Genomic DNA, 26,814 nt, shown 5'->3' with positions numbered 1-26,814 from the left:
TGTTTTTTTTTCTTTTTTTGTGTGAAATCAAGCGGGGGGGGGGGGGGGAGGGGGAAGCATTGCATCGTGGAATTTACCAAATAATAGCTAGGATTATACGAATGTGTCACAGGACAACTTCCTTCTACTCTGAACTCCGTATATATTTCATCCTTAGACAGTTTGCCAAGCAAGACCTCACAGAGCTGAGACAGGATCACCCAACCTGAAATAGTTTTTCCCTGTCACCCTCCCACCTCATCCAGGGTGTTTGGCTGGCAAGGTAGGGAGAAAGGAGGGAGTCAGGTAGTCAGAACTCCTTAGTCATGTAGGATTTAGTTGTATTTTTTTGGCCAGGTACAGACATTACACTTTTACCAATATAAATGATCAGAAGTCTATATCCATAACAGAACAGAAGTTTGGCACACACAGACTGCTTTAAAAATGGCACATCCTGGTCTAAGATTTGCCCCCACCCCCACCAAAGTGCAAACATGTATTGTGTTTGCTACCAATCTAAGTGATGCCGCTTACAGAAAACCACGCAACTTAATTCGATACTGCTGCAGACGTTTTGAAGTTCTGTCCCTAACCTTTAAGATCCTGGCCTTCGTGGCAGATACTGGAGAGACGTATTGCCCCAGTAAGATGGGTGCTCAAGAAGCTCCAACTTACACAGGGGAACTCCATGACTCCTCCTCACTCTTGAGTTATAGAAAGAAGGACTGGAAGGGACCTGTAAGATCATCAAGTGCCATGGGCAGGAGGTAATTTGGCTCAAATTAGCTCAACTTTGCCTCATCTTTTATCCCTACCAGGCCTCCCACTTACAGGCTGGCTTATGGCTGCTGCCTTCTGCTTGCTGATTCACCAGCTCACTAACTGGTAGGAAGAGGGGGTAGGATCTTGATACCCCCATTCCTTTGGAGTAGGCAGGCTGGTGGTGTACCAAGTGACATTATTTTTCTATCTGCTTTCTGAAATTTTGCAGAGGTTTTGAAATCCTTAATGTTTCTCCCGTGCATTGAAAAATCAATATGTTGTTATCATTTACTGCCCTGAGTTACACCCCTGAACCACTTACAAGAGCTTGACTTCTCTGGAGGATGGCTGAGAATCAGGGCTCACTTCCCTTTCTGTTCATAGTGCTGTAATATATTTGCTTCTCAATCAAAGTGTATATCACCTTTTCTCTCAGGAAGGCATGGAAGTCTTTTTTTTAATCTTTAAGATGAGAATGATCTGAAAGTTATTTAAGTTATGTTATGGACACCAAAGTTTTATCCTTGAGTCACAGTGGGGAATAAGTCCTTCCAATGTACTGATTTCAAAGATAGTTCCACTCTGCTGCCAAAAATACAGAATTGATTATTCATTGATATACCTTAAAATCCTTTGTCCTCTGCTGGTAACATGCATATAAGAAAAACTGGGTTAGGAAAAAGGATGCAATAGGGAAAATACCAATAATAGGGCTGGCCATTGGTCATGAGGTCTTATTTTTGTTGAACAGTAATAAGCAGATGGCCTGTATCTAGGAAGGAGCTACTGCTTCAGCTTTACTCGGACCAAGGTAACCTTCAGAACATGTGGGTCAGACCCAAACATAGGAGTCTGTTGTGTGTCCATTGAATGAAATACCACTAAGATTTTCTGATACTCATTTTTTAAGATACCTGTGTTTCAAATTGCCTGTGTGCCTTCACAACACAATTGGATTACTTTTAGACAACATTCAAAATAATAATTTTTTTAAAAGTAGAAATTAATATTAAAATGATGGTGTGGAGTGTTGCCTACAAATCATAAAAAAGGTACAGTGAATGTCAAAGTTATAAGGCATGTGCATGCTATAGATGCCTCTGATGAGAAACATTGCATGTATTGTAGAGAAGTTTGGACATATGGGAGATTTCCCTTTTTGATACCAATTGTCAAACCTTTGTCAATAATAATTTGTCTGCAGTGTAGCTTTTTCACCTCTTTGAAGGCATTAGCTAATTGACAGTAAATGGCAGAGGGTTATTGAGAGATGTTTCAAACAAGCGCACAGAGTTGTCCGTAGATAGGATGTAACTACGATTGCTGCAGGCAAAACTGTGTGTGGAGAGTTTCTGGACTAATGCCACATAGAGTTACAAAACTCTTAATCTGCTAATTAACTTGGAATGAGATAGGGAACAACCTTGACTTGAGATTTATGCCCATCTCATATGGACTCTAGCTACACTATGGGTCAGTGACCTTGGCAATGTAAGTCTTTATTATTTTTTATCTAAAATGTTGTGAATATAAATGAACAGTACAGATCATCCTGTCCTACTTATGCTAGTTACAGTACATGATTTTATCCTTTACTTTAACCTTAAAATCGGGAAGAAGAAAACAATAGAGGCAACCCCTGCTTAATGCTGTTTCGCTTTGTGCTATTTCGCTATAACACTCATTGTAAATTGATACCTGATTCCACTTAGCGCTCAGCAAGTTTCATTATAACGCTCGTGGTTGTCATCTTGGGTCATTAAAAACACGGTCGCCATCTTGGGTCATCAAAAACTTTCAGTTTTGCTTAATGCCCAGTTTTTCAGGAACCAATTAAGAGCGCTAAGCGGGGGTTGCCTGTATGGTAAAAAGTTTAGCTTAATAAAATCAAAATACAAAGCATTTTAATTTAATTCTCTCCCACATCAAGGTTAAAGTCTCAGATGTTAATGTTTATAGAATTTGCAATATATATTCTACAACAGATCTATTTTGTTATACAACATAAGCATACATATATTCATTTAAATAAGCATATGTACGAATAACCTATGTGTGTAACAACATTAGTCTAGGTCTGGTGCTAAAAGAGGCTAACAGTTATAATGGTATAACATACTAGAAATTACTAATGGAAGAAATAATAAACTGAGTCAGTTTTTGGCCTCTCTTTTCAAGTGCCGTTCTTGAGACGTGTGGGTATTTTGCTTGGACGTTACCAACTGCATATATAAATTAGCCATATATGTTCACCTTACTTGGCTTTGTGTTCAGCAGAGGTAGGCTAAGCTAATGGTGCGGACTTTGAAACAAGTTCAGTTTTTCACTCTGTCACAGACTTCCTGTGTGGCTATGGCAAACTTGGCCTTTAATCTCAAATCTCATATGTTTTATTGAATAAAACTTTTTATTGTTTTATTGGGCTTTTATTGTTTAAGATCGAAGTATATATCCAAATAAAACAGCACTTGAATTTATAAAAAATTACACATTTAATTTTGAAAATGTAAAGGAAAAACATTTTGATTTTCTTTTTAAATAATGTATTTGTTTTTTAGACTGAAACAGCTCTGCAAAATCAACACAAGACTGCAAGCTGTTTCAGTTGACCCAAATCTGCATTTTTCAATGAGAGGAATTTAAGGCAAACATTTTTGGCCAGATCTACTCTGGCACTTTACAGCAAGATAAACAAAATATTTTCCCCCTATTTTTGAAATGGTAATAAATACTGCACAGAGAAAACAGCTACGAGGAAATGACAGCAAGTCTAAATTTGAGAGACTATTTTGTACCATTAGGTGATCTGATCCATCACTTTGCCTCTACAGGGCTGTTCCTTGCAGGGCTTTCTGCAGACTATTTTCTTGTATTTCAAGGAAGTATCTCTTTGAAGAACCCTGCATCTTCAGCTATTGTTCTTTTTCAATCACTTGCTGTTTCAACTTCAAACCATGTGGAGCCTGAAACAAAACTGCTTTGTCAGAATGGAAGGCTGGATGTCACTGAGGGTGCTGCTCATCGTGAAAACTGAGGCACAAATAGTAATAGTTCTAGGACAGGGAAATAATTTCACGGTATGAGAATCTTATTGTACCTGATTTGCTTTAGGCAGTTTCAGTGGCTTTTGTTGTAAATATTGCCAGAAGGATATGAAAGTACCATGTTATTAAATGAATTGGAAAACAAAGCCAGCCAGCTTGGTGACACATTGGCAGGGGGAATACATAGCAGGCTTTCATGTGGGACACCTACATTTTGAAGTGTGTAGAGCAGTCTCAATGTCTGCTTTTGTTTTCAGACTTCGGGAATATCATTTTCACCATGGAAGGAGGGATAGCGCTTTGAGTCCTCTCTCTTAGCAGATGTGAACTGTTGACTTAAGATGCTTCTTGGAAGGAGAATAATGTTTCCTTGCAATTTTCTCCTTAATTACTGAAGAGTTGGAGGCAAACACTGTATGGCTGTCTACTGATCTCTAAGTTTAAAGTAAAGATTAGTATTTTATTAATAGTTAATAATCTCAACTATTTGACGAGGCCTTTGTTGTTCAAGAATTGTTTTGTTGAGCAAATAGTTATTTTATTCTGTGTATTAATGAGATAAATTATTCAAATAACTTGAGGTCTGCGTTGCTGCTGTTGCAGGTATTCAATATTTGTTTTATTTGGATGACATGCGAATGTCACACGGTGTGGCCCTCTTTCCAGTATACAGGCAGAATGAAGCATAAAAAGTTCTTAATTGGAAATACGCTTTATGCAAATAGTTTGCCCTGTCTCCTTAAAATGAAATGATATGTAGGACCATTGTTCGTAAAACATTACTGTCAAAGAATCTGGTCACAAAAAGACTGGATTTGTCTGATACTTGGACAAAGTCACGGCATGCATACGTTTTCAGTACTCACCCAGCCCTAAACTCAAACAATGTTAATTTTATGAAAGGTCACTCACAGCTAGAATTGTAGGTCTCGATATACCAGTGGATGCTGAGAGATAAATCTTCCCTATTTACTTCTGCTTCCAGTTGCTCTAGGAAGCCTATTTTTGTCAGCAAGAAAAAAAAATATATGGCTCGCTGGATGCCATTAGTTTGAAAAATAAGGGAGGATGTCTTTTTGTCTGAAAGGAGTAGAACTTTAATGGCATCACAGCAGTAATAAAGAGCTAAGCTTCTAACCTTATGTTTGAAAAAGTCTTAGGGTAAAGACAATGCTGTTCACTTAAAACACTCAAATTCGGAGGCAGCCTTTTAAAATAAATTGGGGGCGGGGACGAAACAATCGATAAGCAGATAATAAGGGTTACCAGACTGTTCTTTTCCCCCTCTGTGGGAACAGAAACTTAAAAATATTTAGTTGGATCTTAATTTTCCTGGTTTGAAATTTTTTGCGGGTTATGGGTGAGCTGGGATAAACTGTGTTGATTTGACTGTATGTGGGAATGTGCAACACAGATGGCATACAACAAACCTTCCCTCTGTTTGAAAAGTTAATAAACATGGGATTTTTTTCTAGATTGCATTTTATATTCATGAAAGATGCCCGGTTATCGCACTGGAGACAAACAGTTGCCTTGCATACTACTGTCTTGATAGAAGGCAGGGTAGAGCTGCACCTTATAGACTAACTGCATCAGAGGTGCATACGGTTTTGTGAGCAAGAGCTCACTTCATCAGATGCTGTGCATCTGATCAGCAGCTGAAGTGAGCTTTTGCTCAGGAAAGCTTATGCAATATGCATCTCCGATTTAGTTAGTCCATAAGGTGCCTCTCTGCCGGGCCTTCTGCCTGACTTAAGACTGACATGGTTAACTGTCTCTCTCTCCTTATTGATATGCAACATGCCAGTTAGGGAACCACCAGTTTGATTGCACCATCTGTCTGTGTAATGTCTTCTTATCATTTATGATTTCTTGAGTGTATAGAATATCCATTTACTTTCAACTTGCACGTGGCTAAATTGAAAACCTTTTACTAAAGATAATTAGGAATTGTTTGAAGGCTAAGCAGATAGTAGGCAGTGTTCAGTAAGAACACTGTTTCTTCCTGAGACTAAATGTCAACTTATAGCCCATGAAATTCAACTTTTTGTTTGTTTGTGTTTAGTATAATAATATTGCTTCCGTTTGGAGGATTGGAGTGCAATACACCCAAAATATGGCTGCCTAATGTAGGGAAAATTGTTATTTTCTCTTTGTTAAGAAGAGTTACATGATATCTAGTGATCCAATGGTTCCTTTAAAAAAAAAAAAAACAACTTCATTAGTGTTGTTTTCTTGACGGCATCTCCAGTCTGCTTTACAGGTATAAAGAGTAACATTATGCAACTGGGAATATTTAGCACTTCTTTGAGGCACAATATTGATTCTATTAAGTTGTTTTTCTTTACAATAAAGGAGAACAGGGAATACTGTAAGTCATTAGTATTCTTGGTTTTTTGTTTTTGATTGGGAATTTCACAGTGGTGGTGTCCAAAGACTCTGATCTTGGATTTCAACTCAGATGTGCTATATATAGTATAGGAGTAGGGGTAATCATCTCCTTAGATCAAGGCATTTACAGTATAAGAAGATGCATGCAAAAACTAGGGGGTAGTGAGTATTGCATAGATGCACTTATATTTTTTACCTTTTTGCCATTTTTATTTGCATGACTGTTAAGGAGTTCCCTTAGCAGTCTCTCCACCCTACTTCAGACATTTAGCCAATTTCTCCTAGGAGATAAACTATGACTACCCAATATCAGACCTGTGTGTTCTCTGTTAGGCAGCAAGAGAAACCTGTGCATTGGGTCCTATTGATCAGGGGTTCCCAGACTGTGATACATGTACCTCTGGGGGGTACGCGGGAGAAATTATGCAAAGGCCAATTTAATTTTCATTGTAATAATAAATGGCATTTAAGGAGTTAATATTTAAAATGTATGCTGGTAGGGGTACACGGGCAGCTAGTAAGTCTGGAAGGGGGTACGCAATAAGAAAAAGTTTGGGAATCTCTGCTGGAGATCACAATTCGCCACACTGAACATCGTCTCAATTATCTGAACATCCCTCCAGTGAAGCGTGCTAATATTAGTTAGAAGCATGTATATTCTCTCATTGTATTTTGAATATTTCAGTTGTTATTTAACAGCTGAGGAGCAAGTTATGCATTGTACAAAAGGTGGCATGTGCTTTGTATAACCAGTACCACCACTTGTGACACCCATATTATCACCCATACGTCACCATCATCTGGTCATTTTTTCTCTCATTAATGGATCTTCTTGGTAAACCACCATAAGTTGCGGGGAGGAGGAGCAGGGGAAAGGACTAGCATGTGGACAAGACTGAAGATGGAGTGAAATATGCCATAAAATTATGTCCATGCATCTGCTCACTAACTTCCCTGGGTTCATTCAGGAGGAAGAAGAGTCATGCAAATAAGAGGCCTACTACTTTTCAGAAATATGACTGATTTTACTGAGTTGCCTGTCAGTGGTCTGTGCTTCCTATTGAAATCAGTAAGATTTGCAGATAGAAACTTGAAAAACTGACTCAATTGTGCTAGGCATGTTCTTGTCATGGAGTATCCACATGGTAGTGCAGAGTGGAAACAATACCTGGTATCTTTAACTTGGATTTGTTTGTCGAGTTGAAGGAGACAACTGACCATACAGTGAACAGAACAAAGAAGTGCAGAGGACTAGCTTTCTTAGTGACAACTCTGTACCTGTTCATGTTCTTCAGATCATGACCGAGACGTGTGACAGTCCACAACAGATGCACGGTAACAAGTTATGCACTGAAGACCAAAAAAGGGCTGACAAATATAAATGACTAGGGTGAACTGGGAACTTGCATCTGTTGAGGTCTATAACTTCTTGTGATGCCGTGAAATGAAATCTCTACCTAGTCAGGATAAATACATGTCCAAAGGGAGAAAACAGACAGAAAATGTGATGAGATTGTTGTTTTGTTTTTTAAGACATTTAAATATTTTCTTAAAAAAGCATCTGCCGTCCAGTTATCAGGAGCATATGTTTAAAACATGGTATATGTGATTTCAAGGACTGTTTGCTTTATCACCCGCCAGATATTAATATGAATTGTATAAAATGTGAATCGCGTGTCGTTTAAGTGCACCTCTAAGGAGGATAATTTCAGCAATGTAACTTGAGATATTTCAGTATCTGACGAATGCGGTATGAGAATAATGAGAAGTGGGTAGAGCTCAGCGAGAGAGGCCATTGGCACTCTTCTGTTACCCTTCTTCTCTCCTTGCCATCTCTTTTTATTTCTTCCTTCTTTTGTATTGTGAAAGGGCTACCTGTGAAAGGCCAATTTTTATCTCAGAACTCACAGCAACAGCTATAATAGTAAGCAGGTTAAAAAAGCCAGATTTGAAAAGATTAGGCTTTGTAAACGTAGAATACGTATTATTGTGAAGATTTGGATTTTATAGGACACATGTTTTAAGAAACTTCCATTGTGGCTTATCATAGTTTATCACATCTTGTATGCGTTAATGATTCCATCTCTGAAAATATGTGCGTAATACTGACAGTCTGCAGTTTGGAAACACTTTAAAACCAGTGGGAAACTATAGTTGTTTCATGCATATTATATAAGACCTATGTGCTGTGCTACGATGCATATTATATAACACCTATATGCTGTGCTATAATAGTTGATTTCTAAGTACCAGTAAATATTAGACCCTGAAAAACCATCTATTACTAGAATGCTGTACACTTTTTAAATGATTCAAACCAGCTCTTTCATTAATTTAACATGAGTGATGATTTTGGCCTCTGCTGCTGGCCCGTTCACAAAAATACAGAAAAGTTCAGCCTCACAAGTCTAGAGAAGTAAATTATGAAACGGGCAAAGACAGACTCCCCTTTCCTCTTTCTCCCCAATATCCAGTAGCCTAATCAAAAGTACATTAAGTTGCAATCCCATAGAGGGCCCAGCCAGGGGTGGTTTATGCCACTGTTAGATCTGACTGTTGGATCTGCCTTCAAAGCCAAGAGCATGAGCCAAGAATCTTAAAATTCAAAATCCCACTGTTGTCCTGAATGTACTTGTGTATTCAATAGCAAAACACACATTATGTTTCTTTGTGTGTATCCACAAGTAAACAGCATGCCTTTTGCCCCCTCTCCCCTCCCCAGTTCCTATGGCTGAAGTAGAAGACATCTGAGGACCCGTGTGAAGTGATATGTGCATGTGTTTTAAATGTTTGTACAACCTCCTGGAGTAATAGTTAAAATGATTTTATAAGTCAAATGTTGAAGCTTGATGTTGCATTATTCTTTATCTAGTATTTTAGTGCCTATTTTTTGGCTGATAAAAACTATCCCTTGAACAACGGGGCGAAGCACTTTCTTGAGTTTGGGAGCAGCGGCGGCACTGGAAAACTGAGAGAGGGGGGGGTGGGTTTTCCAAAGAGTGCAAAACACAAGTTGCAAAAAAGGTCCAAACTTTATTTAGTAGATCTTTCTGAAAGATGTACCATTAGCGCTTAGGTGGGACCGAATGCCTCAAGGTCATCAGAAACACAAAGCTCTTCCAGATAATGGAAATATGGTGGCTCCAAACAGCATGAGTTCCAGCCCTGTTAGACTCACCACAATGTTTTTCAATTCACTGTAAGATTCAAGGTTGAGACGGTCTTTTGCTATATGTTCATACAACAACAGGGTCACAGTTTTTGGTTGGATCTTCTGGCATTAGCTCCTACAAGAAGGGCCAAAATTACTCTATGATAACTGCATGACAGCTGTCAACCCTGGAATTCATCAGATGTACTGAAGATGGCCAAAGAGAATTACACAGAAGACAAACTAAAGATATATTCTTATGCGGGGGGAGAGCGGGTTTCTTTACAATGGTTTTGGAAATTAGAAAGCCGGTAGTAATGAACCAGGGTTTTGATATAATAGTTGTGAGCAACTGCAATGTTTGAGCTGAACCCCCACTGGCTTTCATGAGAAATCAGGTTTGAGTTTATAGGGTGTTCTCAGATAGGGTATTCTTAGAAAGGGACTTTTGACTCTGAAGTTCACACTCTTCCCTCGGCTTGACAAGACCTGGACTGAAAACTTTAGGCAACCTTGGAGAGTTAATCTATGTCCCTATGGTGTTTAGGAGGAAAGGAAAAGGAAGATTTTTGATGAGGTTGGGTTTGATTTTTAATGGGTTTTTTTATAAATATTGTAGAGCCCTTAGAGTCCTGACCAGAAACTCATTTGAAAACAGAAATGATTACTGCCGTGTGTACCAATAAGGAGAAAGTGCTTATGCTACAAGATCAAAGTAGAAGCTTTATGTGAAACAACTTGTAGCAGGTTCAGTTTTGAATAATATTTTGAAATACAGAACTGCAAAGCATTAGGTAACAGAGCCCCCATTGTTAAGGCACGTCTCTGAGCTGCAGAAGGCCTGATCCCCCAGACATTTACTGGTATGAGTAATAAAAGGTAAGTAAGGTCTGCTCATTGGAATAAGGGTCTGAAAGAGCAGACCCCCCCTCAAAGGGTGAACATTCCCAGCACTTCTCCGAGCACTTGAATGTTTCTAAAGTAACCCACCCCATTTTTGCCATTGTCTTTCACTTATAGCCTCAGCAAATTGGCAAAAAATAAAACAACCCACTACTCTTGATTACTGAACATATAAACAACTGAAAATAATTGGGACCTTATCCTTGAAAATTACTAGTTGGGTTTTTCATCTTACACAGCTGTTTGTTATTCTCAACAGGTAGTAAGATCTCCTGCATTTTCTCTCTTATACAGCATGCTCACAATGCCAATTTAAATAGTTAGATGTGTGTTATGGCCCCAAAAAGGAGTGCTTCGATAGTGCCTCTCACACCTGAGTTTTAATTATTTTATTTTTTTTACAATCTGAGTATTACTGTGTCCTTGGGAAGACCACAGATGACTAAACAAAAGAAAACAAGCAAACAAAAAACGCTCAGAAGGTCTTATCTGGTTTATTTTCTGTCTGTTCTCATACAGAGATCTGCTCATGGTTTAATCTGACCATTCAGCAATATTTTTAATTAAATTGCCATCCAAGGATAGCATAGGCAATATTGATTGCATCATGTGACTCCAAACAATATTTTAACTATTTTTTCTAGGTTTTTTTTTTACATCATAGCAAGGCTTTTAGGGATTCTGGTAGCAAGTAGCTATTGAATAATCTCTGGAAGGCGATTGAATCAAGTGGGTAAATATTAAATGTATTCCACGCATTTCAACTTGTCTATTCCATTAATGTTTATTTAAAGTTTGTGTCATATTAAGAATGAGAAGGCACGAGACCTACTCTCCCTGGCACTAAAGACATGTAGTCGGTGTCTTCAAACAGACAAGAAGACTGCATGAGACTGAGCAAGTAACAGAGGAAGCAAGAACATAAGAATTTCCATTTTCTGGGTCTGACCATGGGTCCTTCTTGCCCAGCGCCCTGTGTCACAGTGGCAGAATGGATGCTGAAAGGGAGAATGAACTTGGTATTTCCAGGGGTGGGGTTTCCACTGTTTAATCCATTGGGTAGAGAAGGACCTGGGCTTTCTAGTTCTGTTTGCACTTCTGCCATAAGTTTAGATGTGTGACAACCTTTCTGTGCATCAGTGTCTATATTATAACTGCTAATATGAAGTCATTTTTGAAAGAACCACTAGAGCCTTGAGTGCGGGTTCAAATTTTCAAATTATTTATTATTATTTACTAGTATAAATCTAAGAAGGGAATTTAAAAAAAAATAATTGGGTGCTGCCCTGCTAAAATTTGCTCCTTAGATTCATTGCCAAACAATGCACAGCAGAGCCCATCTCAGTGGGTCTTTTTTGGGTCTGGATGTTCCTGAAAGTAACAGATCCAGCCTAAGTCCATGGCTGATAGGAAAATGAGGCCCTGTGTGGCCTGTCTTTAACTCTCAGTTGTACTCCTTTGGCAGCTATTGCAAACTCTGGTGATGACATGGTTTGGGATGAGTAGGGGGCCAGCCTGTGATGTGTTGCGATGCTCTGGTCATTTCTCTGAACTCAGTGCTCTGGCTACAGGGGTTTGCAATACTGAGGCCACAGTAACAGCCAGTGAGAGGCTCCTGTTCCTGTGTCGAGCCATCGTGGAAGGAGACCACCTTCCTGAAAGAGTACCAACCCCTGGTATTCAGGAGGACTGGAACTTGCCCTAGATCGTGTGCTGCCAGCTGGTACATTACTACATGGACTTATGCCATAGACTCTCTTACTGCTCTTGACATTCATAACTCTAATTGCTGAGAGAGATTTTTTGGCTGCAGATTATGTGCAGCTGGGTAGCAATGAAGAGGTTAACTCATCTCTCTCTGTTGGTCTTTGGTGCTTTCTCTTGGTTGCTTGCATCCTAAGTTTGAAAATGACTTTTATATTTCTGGGGGAAGAGGACTTAGAACCCATCGTGGTATGTCGCTTGAAAACAAGGATGTAGAAAGTGATGAATCAACTCCCAAGCATTTGTGCTCCTACCTGCACTCAAGTAAGAGCTGCGAAAGTCATAGGGTGCGTGCCACTTTAAATCTGACAACTCATATATTAGGGTTTAGAGTGTTTCGTGCTTACCTTTAGCTCTTCTTTTGTTTAGGTGATTAAAAAATGCCTGTTGCTGTCTGTATGTGCAACATGCTTCATTAACAGTGATTTATTTTGGAGTTTAGCAGAATTGGCACTCTGCAGCACACCAGTGGGCAGAAGAAAAACAAACGTGAGATGTTTGCTAAGAAATCTTTCTTGCTGCTATTACTATGGGAGATACGAGCCTGAGGCATTTTGCAAATTTTACGTTAGAATCCTCACAAAACGAAGGGTTCGTACAATGAAGTCTGTGCGCTAATGTTCCCAACAAAGACTCCTGCAACTCTCCTGGTGAGTGGGGGGAAAGAGGCATCCCATCTGTTAGCTTTCTTTTTCTGTCTAACGGCACTCACCAACCACAGTACCCTGAGAGCTATTGGCATGCTTTTTTCTTCTCCCCAACTTTTTTGCACCCCCCTCCCACATCACCCCAAAGTGCCAAACACCCACAATTGCAAATTAAATCAATTAATGAGAACCTGGTATCCTTAGTGCCCCTGCAAAGATTAACCCCAAATATCTCCACTTTTGTGAGCATCTTGTTTCTTCTCTTACCTTATCATGCTCAAAGCTCTTGCAGTCAACTTTTCTGTATCAAAATCCAATTACAAACAGAGGTGCCTTTCAAAAGAATTTGCTACGGATGGATGGCATTACCAAAAGTAAGGTTAGCAAAGCATCTGCACAGGTGTGTCAGAGTGGGATGTTTCAGTGGGGATACCATTAGCATTCCAGTCATGGTTATCTACTTTCATCTCTTTAAAAAAATAATTGCATATTCAACTGCAAAAATAATTCACTTTCGAAATAAAAATGAAAACTTTTACAAGTTTTCAATCTTGCTCTAATTCCTTCTAGAAGTGCTCTCCAAGCACTATACAAGGAAATGTAGAAATTAAAGATAGGAAGGTCCTATTCAATCATCTAAATTAGACTCATGCATGATTGTTTCCTGTTATAAGGGCGTTGTAATAAAAAGTCGGCATGTTTCAACGGTTATGACAGAGCTGTCAACAATGGGCCTACTGGTGTGAATAACAAATAAGTGTATTAGAAGAAGGTTTTTGGAATCAGGCTCATTAGCGGAGCCTGGAGAAGAATCGGAAATTGTAAGGAGAGGAGAATATAGTAGTATCTTAAATCTTGTCATGTTGTAATTCTTGAGAAGTATTATTTTTAATCACCTATATAAAAATGTTTGATTATTTAGATCTTCTAATCTGTCTAGCTCATATTTTACTGTCTCATAAAAGGGGGCTAGCATTTCTTTGGGAGACATTCCTGCAGAACCAGTTAGGAACTAGGTAGATATTTTGTGGCCTCTTACAGACACGGGGAGGGGGAAAAAAAAACCTAGTACTTTACTGAATGACGAAGCACATTAGTTTGACCTGGCTCCCCAGCATCTGTATAGATTGGGCGCTTCAGTGGGGCTTTTTTGGTGCTGAAAGCCGATTTAATCAGCTATTACATAAAAGCACCAAAAAGCCCTGCTGAAGTACATGATCTGTACAGATGTTGAGGAGCCAGATCAAAGTAACATGCTACCTCTTCTGGGCATGCATTGTACTTGGTGCGGGGACACGCTAAGCTGAAAGTAAAGCGCTGTTTTTGTTTTTGCTATTCTTTCATGTCTGTAAGCAGCCTATTATTATGCAGTGCCAGAGCTGGGATGCCATGCCAAATATCCAAGTGCTTTTCTTCAATGGGACTTCTGGGAAGACTATTATATAGTACCAGAAAGATAATGCTCCTGAAACTGTAATATCATTCCAGGAAATAATTGCTTTCAGCAATAACATTTCTGGGAATAACATCAGAACAAGGTACTGGTCCATTGCTTTGGTGGATTTCATATATCTGCTAACACATCCTCAAAGAAAGTATTAGAATATCATTATTATAGATCATAGGTTTCCCAAATAGGTGCATGGAACTACTTTGACATCACTGGAAATCCTGAAGGAGACCAAGTGCAATAGGGCCTAGCCCTTAGTGATAAGACCTTCAGTGCTGATTGTCTGAATATCCTTCTTCCTGAAACATAGTCAGGTCGTGCCTGATGATTAGACAAAATATATTTCAGTAATCAGAATTTCAGCTAATGGGAGCAATTTCAACTTTTTTCATAGTATTTGATTATTAGCTGTGTTGAATATATCATACTTTTATGTTTGGCTAAAATCAGTGCAGGTAGATGCATTAAACTGCTTTGATAAATTGGAAAGAAGCTTCCATCTTGCATGCCTTTTTATAATGGGTTTAGTAAATTCTGCCCAAAGCGGCGGGGCTGGACCCGATAATTTCACGAGGTCCCTTCCAGCCCTAAACTTCTGTGAATCGGTGAATCTTCTGTGAATTTACAGGAATAACATGGGTGGGAGTAGTCATTGATCTTTGCTCACATTGCTATGCACATTATTTTTTAAAACCTCTAAAGTTTAGAAGATATTCCCCCAGAGATGTAATGGTTGCATATTGCACTGCCATGCCTACTTATAAACCACCTTAACACTTCTACAATCCAAAGTGCTAAGACTAGGTTCAGCACAAACACAAAGGGCACAACTATGAGAGCACCTCTTTTTCCTTATTGATTGCCTCAGAAATGATGGTCCCTTGTGGGCCTTGTCCCAAAAAGATCAGCATGTCAGAGAGGCAATAGTGAGAGGAGGAGTTATAAATTGCAGAGTAGGCTTCATGAATGACACATACTAGACTACTTTCTGATGGGGATGGTGAATGAGGAAAGAAAATGAATTGAGATAGAGAAGAGAAGTGTGTTGTAACTATGACCACAGGATTTTGGTTTCTGATATGCTGTTTGTTCACTACTTCAGTCACCTGGAGTTTGATCTCCAAAGTTCACTGAATAAATTGAAACCTCTCAGGATAGGGACAGAAATTACACATAAACCGGTATAAGTGATTGGAAATCGGTTCAACTCTGTAATACAACAGAAGTTCAGTGCACATAAATCACTTGCTAAATAGTCAAAACTAGTTTAAGATAAAACTGGATGGATGCAGTATTGGACATAACTGATTTAAGTTAAATTGGTTTATTGAACTTCTGTCCCAGATCCCCTCCAGATTCAAGTTAACTCATAGTCTCCCAGCATCCCAGGATGCTTTGCGCCCGCCCTGCAAACCCCACCTCGCGGGGTGGGCAGGCTAGCCTTAGCTCACTATCTGCTCCAGCTGAGCAGGGAGGCATGCTCTAGTGTCCTCCCCTCCCCCCCCCAATCCCAGCTTCTGGCCTGGGTCACTGCAGGCTTGTGGCTGAATTACCAGAATGCAAAGTGAATGTCTGTTCACTTGCTTATTGATTCAATTTACGCAACTTAGACTAACCTGCGAAGATTGAATTAATTCAACCTTGGGCTTTTTCACTGTACTTAGCCTCAATGATCTTTGGATGGAGACTTTAATCCTCAGTTTTTCATAAGCAAATGGATGTTATAATAATTTCTCGATGCAAACACCGAGGTTTTTGCAGACCACTCAGAAATTGGTGCTGCCATTATCAGTCTACATAATGATAGCTGTATTGGTTAGTCTTTCTGTATCATGATTTCTGTGTCTTTAGGTAATGGCTCCATGTGTGCATTAGATATATTTTTCTGGCAGGAGGTGAAGGTTATAATAAGTGTTATACCTCTTGTGTTCTTAATTGGGTATCAAAGGAAATGCTATGTGCAAGTGATTGTTCTGCTCAAGTTCCACTTAGCTTACTCCACAGTGAGAAAAATAATTCTGAACCTGAATTGAACTGCAGTATAATAGAGAGGAATTTTATAAACAGCCCTGGATGCCATAGAGATATCTGCTTATTGAGGATATTATGTTGGAAAGCCAAAATACTTGAAAGAATTTCAGAGGATGATGTTAAGCACAGAGCAAAATTCCCCTCTCACTTACACTGATATAAATTAAAAGCAACTGCTCTGAGTTCTGTGAAGTTTCCTTGCACTTGCACTTTTGGAACTGAGGGCAAAATTTGGCGCACATGGAAAAAACAAGCAGTTTACTATGTTGGCAATCTGTCTTATGCTATTGAATACTTTTCTCGAGCTCTCTGAAGGTGCTGCAAGAGAAACTGCTTAATGCTGTAGATCAGTTCAGAGTTCTGATGACATTTTCCTTATAAAATTAATTATTAATACCCTAATCATTCACTTAAGATGTTATTAGTTTTCATTGATCAGCACTTCTTGCTTATCTACAGCCAGTCTAATCACTGTGCATGTCAGAATATCTGAATATATTCAATTGGATTTCACCCCCCCTTCTACTTACATCTGCAGATTAGAAGATAAGGATCCTTAGTCTTCTCAGCACATTGAACCTGGCTTTATTAGAAGAATCTTATCAACTCACAGAATTTTAACTCACAAAAGCAAGCAAAGACCTCTAATGATACCACTTTACTTTCTATTAGTTATGCAGCTTGTCTTGTAAACATGAAGGCCCCTTAACATCTAGGCATTGGCTATATGAATAAATAATAAGAATGGATGTTTGGATGGACTTATTTATTTGTGAATATATCAGTGTTTCTTTTGGTTATTTCAGAAGAGGAGCCTGAATATAAAGGGGGTACACCACCCTAGATTGTAATTTGGATGTTATAGGGAATGGTTTGCTTGGTGGCATTTACTAGGGGGAATGGAGGAGATCGTTTGGAAATCCTTATACGTTTATTGATGCGTTTCAGAGCCAAGCGTGGGTAGAAGGGATTGTGCTTCAGACAAAAACCCTGGGGGCCATGAAGGAAAGGAGCCAGGCTTTCCTGAAAGCAAACTACGTCAAGACAAATGGATAGGAGACACTCAAATGTTTTACAGGATTTTGCCCCCTAGCTGGCCTGCTGGTAGCACAACGTGGTGTCATGCAGAAAATTGGAGTTACCGTGTAGCCAATCAGTCCTAAGCTATTTATACCATTTGAGATCTGGGGAAGCAGTGTCCTGGACTGCTGATCTCACTTCCCTCCAGCAACAATTACCCTCTGGAGGTAGCCACAATCGGGCACGCTCAGCAGGGCAGCTCCAGAGATACCGAAGGCACTGAAGCTATCAGACGAGAGAGGGATGATAATACGGTTTTGGAAAGTTCTTCAGAGTGTCCTACGCAATGAGCTACCTTGTGGAAGTAGTTCATAACCCTCATTGTGCCCCAGCAAGGAGAACAAGTGAATTTTAGAGATGGGAACGTTGATTAAGATGGCCAAGGGGTGTAGATGGCTTTCTCAAAGCCACAGAGCAGGTAGATCCTATTTTATGCCTCTTAAATATGGGTTCTGTAGCAAATACCAAAAACATCCACAGTAGCCGCTCTTTTTTTCTCCGTAATCTCTCTGGGTGACTTAAACAAACCGACCGGTTTCTCTGTGACCCTTCATATGCAAATTTCATTGATATCACATGGAAAGATAGGTTCTCAACGAGCATACAGAGCTGTAATCTGAAATCTTATTGTAATGTGTCTCTTTCTTTTTTTTTTGTCTCCCTCCCCCCACAGATTAAAGGTTGTATAAAATTTTAAAGAAGCAGCATTCTATTCACTAGTTATTGGACTTGAGCCTCCTTTGACCTCGGAAACTGAAAATGAGGTTGCTATGGGAACTGCTTGTGCTGCAATCATTCATGTTGTGCCTTGCAGGTAAAGTGTCATTTTAAAACTTTTTTTTTAATTTAAAAATACCACTGTGTTTCACACTAATTCAGGAGTGTACGGAGTTTTGTATGCCCATGATAAAACAGCAAAATAAGAACCTGCTCCATGACCTGCATTAACGAAGATTGCTGAATAGACCAAACTGATGCTCTTAACCAGCTCCTTTAATATTGATTTGTATCTCCACAGCTAGAGCTTGCTATTGCAGATATCTGTTCTATCCATTTTTAATTCAGAGTTGCTGTTGACAAAAGCTATTGTTTTCCCCATGTTCCATGACAAGCATTTCAATGCTCAATTAAACACCCATAAACTAAAGCCTTCTGAAAGGGTATTGTAAGGAGTGGCATAGCTCAGACCGGCTTCATTTAGCCAATAATTAGAATATTATTGTGCAACACTCTAATCATCCTTTTAAACTCCTATAGCACTGCCCTCATTGAAGTGAGTTTTCAGTGAGTCTTCCCTTGAAACACCCCGATACCAAGAGCAGTAGAGCTGATTGAAATGCTCTCGAGAAAATTAAGTGATGCTGAAATATTGGGTTGGAGGTGGTTCATATTTGGGATTTTTGGTGAGAGAAACTGACTTTTTCATACTCTATCATTTGGTGCTAAGGGCAGTTGCTTTGGCTGCAAGACCCAAATTCAAACTCTTTACCTGCAAAGAGTCATCTGTGATGAAGCACCGTACTCTGAAAGTGGGACAGGGACTTGAACTTCCACCTGACAGGAAGTCATCTAACCAGCAAGCTTTAAATATGCTCTGATAATCACACTTTCTTTCTGTCCTCTCACTTCCTACTATTTCCCCAAGAAAGAAAAGTTTTATTTTTAATCCAATGTGGAATGAAAATGAATTTCAAAGTCTATTCTGCCAGGCAGTTCTACCCAACACCCCTCCAACCATCTGAGCCATCCCATCAGATTCTCTTGCACCTACTAAGCCCCTCCTGTACTTCCTTCTGGCCACCTTGCTGTTCCCTGTGTCCAATCTTTATTAACTTCCAGAAAACTCTCTCAACCAGTTCTGTTTTGTAACTCAATGGTCTTATCATCAGTGCATAAATGGAAAAAAAAATGCTGGACAGTACATAACCTACAGGGGTAGATGTTGGAGAAGGGGAGAAAGTAGGGGGACAAAGAATGTCTTGACACATTCTTAGGAAAAGGATTCTAGCGCCATCCCTTCCCAGTGCAAAACCCCCTATACTATGATCCCTAACTCTCCCCTTCAAACTTGTAGAAATATCTAGTCTCCAACAAAGAAGCAACTGCTTTCTGAAAGTACCGATCTTCAAAATTACTCTGAACACCACATTTGTACAAACCCTCCTGTTGTGAGCGCATGCTCCCAGATAAGCCTTTCATAATAATTTTTTTCCTAGATTTGATGCCTGCTTATTTGTTATTTCTCTAGAGGGATGAGTAACTTGTCCTAAGAAGCAAATGCACTTAGGGATTGTAGTCAAAGCAAGCATGCCATAATTCAGACAAACACACAGTTCCTTTACAGACAATGGACTTGATGCTAATCTCACATGCAGAGGTGTAAAGCAGGGATAGCTGCACACAAGGCATAGCCAGTGTAGAGATCAGAATTGGGTTCAAATTATTATGAAAAGCCGTTTAGAAGCCAGAACAATAAAATTGTCCATGAATAATGAAAAAATACACTAGGGCTGGTTAAAATGCATTTGAATCATTATTTTCCCATTCTGCCTTCATTGATGGCTTTTTCATTACATTGTATTAATATTCTTTAACACATGCTTTGTTCTGAGTGGGGGCAGTTAGGTTTTAATTAATGTTTTTTGTCATCTTGTTGTTTGTCTTGATTATTCTAATTTATCTGATGCTTGGTACTTGGAATTTTTAACTAGCTTTTTTTTTGTTAATAATTTGTGTCTTCTTCCCTTTTATATTTTATACATCCATGGTACTTTTTAGCATTTTGTAGGAGTCAAACCATTTGAAAGTGCCTTTATTCTCTTTTATTTTGCATCACAGGCTCAAAGCCAGGTTTTTTCAGGTACCTAACTTCTGATGCTCAAACTGGAAAAATTTCACGATTTTGTTTAGTTCACCCTGGCAATTTCTGAGCTGCACAAAAAGTAGCTCAATAGAATCTGTTGTATACTCACGTACGGTTCCAGAGATTTTAATATTATTACTAGTGTTTTTTACATATGAGCTAAGCATGCTTTTATATTGTTTATGAAAACAATAAGCCTGTTATTTCCATGCTAGTAATTCACCTGTTAGCCTGTTCTTCGTTATATCTAAAACAACACAGTAAAGGAATGTTTCAGGTGGTAGTGGCTGGGATGTTAGGCCTCACCTTCTTTATATCACTAGTCATTTAAGGATAGAATATAAATTAAAACTAGCATAGTAAAGATGTTCTGCAACTGAAATTCTTCCTACTCTTGGGCTTTGCATTGTCATGCCATACAGCCAGTTTCTCAGGTCTGGTTAAATGGTATTGTGTATAGGGATAGAGGGAGGTATTTTGTGTAAGTTTGGGGTCAGGTGACAAATTAATTAGATTTGACTTTGTGGCAGGAAGGAGAGGTGCTGCTGATAGGGAAATGTTTATGCCTTTGAACTCCTGCATTATTGAGCATGTCTACACATGGCAGCACTCAGAGTACTTTGGAAGTACTAGAAGATGGTGCAGTAATAGTCTGTACTGCACCGTGCCAGCCACGCATGGTTATTTTTGGCTGCTCCATTGCTGTAGCAATGCGCTATAATGAGGAAGCTCATTGCAACAGTGACATAGTGGTGGCATCGTGGTTTTTGCTAACGGATGCTACAGTGCCGTACTGTCTTGTGTAGACGTGCCCATTGAGTCTTTAATGTTTGCCCTGCATGTCTCATGTTTGAGAGGTTTGTTGGTTTGTTTTCTCTAAGTGACATCTAAATTAAGTAAATGAAATGTGATGGACTGAGGATGTCTTAACTTATTGTGTAACTAAGAATGTAGCAAACAGCCTTGTGCTCAGGCCATATTCCCTTTCATGGGAGAAATGAGACCAAACATTGGGAATGGGAGTGAAAATTAATACAGTGAATAGTTACTAATTCAATAGCAGCTTTTAGTGTATAGATTTCATGTGTGGCTGTGCACTCTATAGTATTACAAACAAGAATAAATCCAAATGTCAAGGACACGTTCCAACACTTAAAAATAATCATTTCTATTGCAGCTTAAAGAAAACTACCTTTCTACCACATTTCTAGCTGTAAAAATAATGTAAAAGCTATCTCTTCTGTTGCATTACTGTAAGCCAGACGTTCCTAGGAAGCCTTCTGGTAGGTAATGAAGGTGGAATGTGAAAGTAAATGGCTAGCGGGAAACAGTTCACCAGTTTTGAAAATTGAACTTTTGTGCGTTTCGTCTTGGGAAAGATGTCAGACTGACAGGTCAGGGTCCTACTGTCATCTTGCAAACTACAGAAGAGGAATATCTTTGCCAAGATCACCCCATCAAAGACCCACCTGGAGGTGAAAGGGTCCTTCTGCCTCCATGATTCTTTGTCCCTTGCCTCTTTTCTGAGGTTGGTGATGAGTGTCAGAAAGCACCCATTTCAGTGTTAGTTTGGAGTTTGTGTTGTGTTTTGCTCTGTTTTTAAATGAACATCTGTTCCCTGGAAATTGTGTGAATGCTTCCAAAGGCGTACCGTGCAGGCTATTAAACAGCTGTCAGAACTAATGCAACCATTGTCATGGTATTCAAATGCTACCTCAAGGTACCAGTTTTCAGGCACTACCAGTGTGCCAGGATCCTAAAAGAAGAAAGTGCCAGAGAGTCCTTATGGTCTTTTGCTATTGATTCTCCATGCCAGATGCTCAGTATGGTGATGTGCATCAGTATAAAACCCAAGAGAGACAGGTAGAACAAACCTGGACTTTATGTTTAAACCAGTTACCTAGATATGAAAGTCTCTGGTAGTAAGCCATGAAGCCATGCAGTTTTTACTCATATACAGCATTCCTGGTGGTTCTCTTAAAACTAAATGAAACTCCCAAAATATCACATTCAACAGGTACTGTATACCTGGGATCAGATCTACAGGGTCCAGGTCTGCTTGGCAGTCCAAGATCCTTTTGATCAATACACTGCACATTACAAATGTTATCTATCCTCTTAGGAACGTTGCTATATTTTTTAGCATCATTCCCTTTAAATGCCAACTTTGGAAAATGTTACACCCAATAATTGCTATAATATTACTGTGCCAAACAACCCTGATTTGTTAAGGCTGTAAAATTCCTCAAATGGGTATTGTGAGGCTAATAATTGTAAACACAATGGGGAATCGCCAATAAAAAAAACACTTAGCTGGATCTTTGTTAATGCCTACTCTCTTTTCCTTGGAAAGCGTGATATAGCCATATGTTAGAGGATATAAGCATGAAGATTAGGATTGTGAAGATGAAGCTATGGTGTGCAATAGAACAAATTCACTGATGGCCTGAACCATAGGTGTCAAAGACATGGCTCATGGGGTGGATCTGACCCGTGGAACCACATCATCCAGGCCCCAGTACTGGTCCTGGGTCTCAAGTGGACCTACATGCTACATGCGGGATGCACCAAACTACCACCACATGTAAGGCCTAGGACATGCACCACAAACAGCACCTGCTCCAGGACCCTCACTGCAGATGGCACCCACACAGGGCCAATCCAACCCCTCCCCTCTGCATGCCAGATCCACCCACCGTGCTGCCCACTTCCGCCAGCCAGGGACACAAGCCACGAGCAGTACCTGCAGCACACGGTCCAGGGCGGGCTGCATATGCATTGTGGGTCTTTCAGTGGGCGCTACATATGGCACAGTCCTGGAGAAGCTGGAGTGGGTGCTGGGTCTGGCATGCAGTGTGCAGGGGTCTATGGGTCCCCAACATGCCCGTTCTGACCAATCCAGGACTGTGTCCCCTCCAGCCAGTCTGAGACCCATGCTGTACCCACCACCCACCTCAGACCTGCTAGAGCTGGTGCCACATGTGGCTCACTGGATCTAGCATGTGGGGAAGGAGTCTATGGGCCTGCTCACCTGGGGGATCATATAAGTTCGACACACCTGGCCTAAACTCATCTAAAGTCAAAGGCATGACCCACAGCATGTGTTGGGTCCAGACTGTTTGCCACATGCTGAATTTGAGAAATATCTTCTCCCCTCCTCAAAGATATTCTCCGTGCTTGCAACCAAACACGAGGGAGAAAGGGAACGGGGGAAAAAAAATGAATATTTTATCCTTGTCATAATGTGAAGACAGTTTATAAAATAGTGAAGACAGTTTATAAAATGTATTTTTGATTGGATACAGTAGTCAAATGACTTGTGGCCTGGAGCCACAAGTCTTCCAACCCCATAGCAACTTAGTGAACTTGGACAAACATAGAATTAGACACAGAGATAGACAGTTAGATTTCTCTCTTAAAACCAAATCCAAAATACAGAAATAGCAAAGGAGGCGTTATTTTAATGTAAATGATTCCAGGTTCAGAGCCTTGATGAAGTCTGTCAGTATCTGAATAATGAAGTAAATGAGTCAATAGTTTTACTAATGGAGTGGGAGGGTCTGTGTTCTTTGGCTGAGTCTAGAAACTTTTGTAGGACTTTGAATATCGGAAAGCATGTTGTCTAAACTTGCACTTATTTAATGTAGTTTTAACTTTTTTGTTAATTAAACACAAATGATGTTTCCAGAAAAATTCTTGACTGCTATCAACAAAAGGCTTTCCTAAAAGGACATTAGTCTCTCTTGTGGCTGAGATTCATGTAGTATGTAGAGCCAAGTCAAATTCCCATGGATTCATAAGGATTTTACCCAAGATATTTTTTTCTGGGATGAACCTGTGTGTTCATGATGAATGCTAGACTGACAGTACTGAATATGGAAGTCCTCCTAATTTATCCATGGTAGAGTTAATGCCGCAAGAATAATGCAATACAAATTTCCTCACACAGCCTTAATGAGTGACTAGACCTTCAGAATAAATTGCTCCATTGCCTTCAGTATAGTACCATTATTTTTTTGTAGAGCTATGACAAATTATATCCTTTGGTGATCTGCCTCAGTGTGCCTAAAATCTGACATAAAAACTTATTATTAAAGGTGCAAAAGCAGTTCTCTTAACACGTACAATGTATACTTGACCAACAAGATGCTAATGCTGGATTGCATGCTGTTAATTAATTCCTGTTGCATCGGCCACTAGAAAGGCCTCAGACATAAGTGTATCGTCTTTCTCCCATTTCAGGTGGTTATCACCAGCAGCTGCAGTGAAAGGGAGACTTGGGAAAACGTATTTGTAAACATGCTTGCCATGAAGTGCAATATCATATATGTGCACTTTTTTCCCTCCACAAAAGGAATATAGGACTCAGCAGACTGGGTTAGACCTGTAGTCCATTTGGAGAGTGACCAATACCAGATGCTAGCGTTTAGAGAACCTAAGAGTTGATCTGCCTCCCGGAATAGGTGTCATATTGATCTCTAATAATTAAAGATTGGCATAAGCCCCAAAGCATGACATTAATTATGATGGCTAAAGACATATTTGTTTGATTTAGATGTTCTTGAGGCAGGGAGAAGAGAGAGAAGTTCCTGTTTTTCTTTCTCCATATTGTTTATGCACGTGCATTTTGAATGTCTCCTTTTATTCATCTCCTTTCTAGGACAGTCAGCGTTTTTTGCACATCACATTGAATAGAAGCACAGTATTTGTTCAGACATGACTCTTCACATTCATATGCTGGAAAGTATATTCATCCTCGTGTATTCACCTGCATATGGAAACCTGCATTACCCCTCTGTGGGCGCATCTATACAAGATGCTACATTGCCATTACGACGAACTGCGGTGATGTAGCGTCGGTGGGCACCAACCATGACACTGCCGCTACTGCGCAGTAGAGTCGGAAACTCGTGTGCTGCTGCAACTGCAGAGAACCAGTGGGGACTGCACGGTCATTTAGTACTGGCTAAAGCAAGTGCTAAAGCAAGTACTAAGTGACTGCACAGTACCAACCGCACAGTCAAGGGCATGTGTAGATGCGCCGTGTGTGTTTGTAAAAGAAAATGCACACATTTACGCGCGCGTGTGTGTGTGTGTATATATGTGTGTGTGTGTGTGTGTATTTGCGTGTATATGTATTTTTTCTTTCCTGATCTAACATTCTTCCAGTTGTACAAAACTTTTGTTCATATGTGTGTGTATATGCACACATATACACACACATATGTGTGCATGTGTGTACACCTACAGGCAAAAGTTGTGCACGATTAGGACTAAGAATGTTAGAACTCAGGAAGGAAATAAGACGGCCAGAAAGCAAATGGCTTTTAAAGATTTTTTTTCTTTTTTGCTTCTGTTATTTGTTACACTAGTATCCTAGTCTCCCCCAGCTCCTTCTCTGAGAGGTTTCGGTTTCTCTTCTCCCTGCCTCAAAGCATCTGGTTCTCTCAGTGTTTACTCAAGAAAAGCTTGTTTCCTAACAAAACCTGTCAAGTAAAATGATTTACCTCCTTCCCTTCTTTAACGGAAAACACATAAAGAGATATGCTCAAATAAAAGAATCCACCAGCAACAACTTGCCGTGCAGTTTTACGGTAAAGCTCTTGTTTCAGTGCGTTTGTTTTGACCAAAGGAAAATTGCTATTAAGGCTTTATCCATTTAGCCTTCCTAAGTGGTATGTTTTCAAACAAAAGTAGCGGTTTAATACAACATAAAGGCCACAGACCCAAAAAACCAAAGTCACAATGCATCTCACCATGAGATTTTCCCGATTGATTAAAGAAATGTTTTTTTCTCCCTAATGACGTGGTTTGCAAAGGAAAACTATTGGGTTTTTTGTATACGCCGTTGATTTGTAACAAGTCAAGTGAAATGTATAAAGATTAGTTTGTTGCTGCTCGTTTGTTAGAAAATGAGGTCTGATCCTAATAGCCACTGAATAGCTGCAAATGTCCAGAGTAGGATGCTTCTGCAATAGAATAACTGGAACTGGGGAGGGAAGATATCAGAGTCGGGATACAACTTTGGAGCCCACATCCTAAAGTGGCCATGAAGACAAAAATTCCCCTACCCCTTTGGAGAATATAGTAGAGCTTCCTGGATCCTAGCTTCTGTTTTCAGAGATGCATAGGTATGGTGCCTTAGATAGTGGATAAGGGAGAAGGCAGACCCCACTTGCCCCATATGCAATGGGGATTGCACAGAGGGCAACATTTTGCATAAAGTGGGTATCACAAATTACTTCCTCCACAAGAGCACTCTGGAAGGAAGGACACCCCCGCCGAATAAAGAGGTTTGCACATGAACATAGAATCAGAAAAAAGAGATGTCTAAGAGGTATGTTTTTTCAAGTAATTTTCAAAACTGTCTTTTAACACAAAAATAATAATAATAAAAAAACCCTCTTGCATCAGCATGTCTAGACATTCTCTTTCTCTGTGACATGGTAGTACAGTGCAATCAAAGACCTCAAGTGTATATTCATCCATCAATAAAAGATGAGGCAGACCAATATTTTTTAAAGCATAACTCTTGTGTTTCATGGGAAAACTCCAATAGGTTTTCAAGAATTTTGTCTTTTCAGACAAAATTCAATATCATTCATAGTAATCAATTTAACCCATAAATGGACTGGTTGTGTTTAAGGTGAGCGTGCACTTTCGAGAATGTTATGAAGAAAGCAACGCACCTGACTATACAGGAAAACTCTGCAAGCGGAGTAAATTAATTCAAGGGAATATTTTTA

The 26,814-nt window shown here is 39.6% G+C and overlaps 1 protein-coding gene across 1 annotated transcript in view; it reads left to right on the top strand.

Annotated features, from left to right (window-relative positions):
* CNTN4 (contactin 4) overlaps nucleotides 1–26,814 on the top strand; it is a 575,590-nt gene that overhangs the window by 287,296 nt on the left and 261,480 nt on the right. Inside the window, 1 exon segment of the mRNA XM_006026697.3 lies at nucleotides 17,879–18,019. Within this exon segment, the coding sequence (XP_006026759.2) occupies nucleotides 17,965–18,019 (55 nt within the window). The 5' untranslated portion in view covers nucleotides 17,879–17,964.

The sequence above is a fragment of the Alligator sinensis genome, unplaced genomic scaffold (assembly GCF_000455745.1).
Source record: "Alligator sinensis unplaced genomic scaffold, ASM45574v1 scaffold984_1, whole genome shotgun sequence".
Taxonomy (NCBI): domain Eukaryota; kingdom Metazoa; phylum Chordata; order Crocodylia; family Alligatoridae; genus Alligator; species Alligator sinensis.
This window is presented reverse-complemented; position numbering and strand designations above follow the sequence as displayed.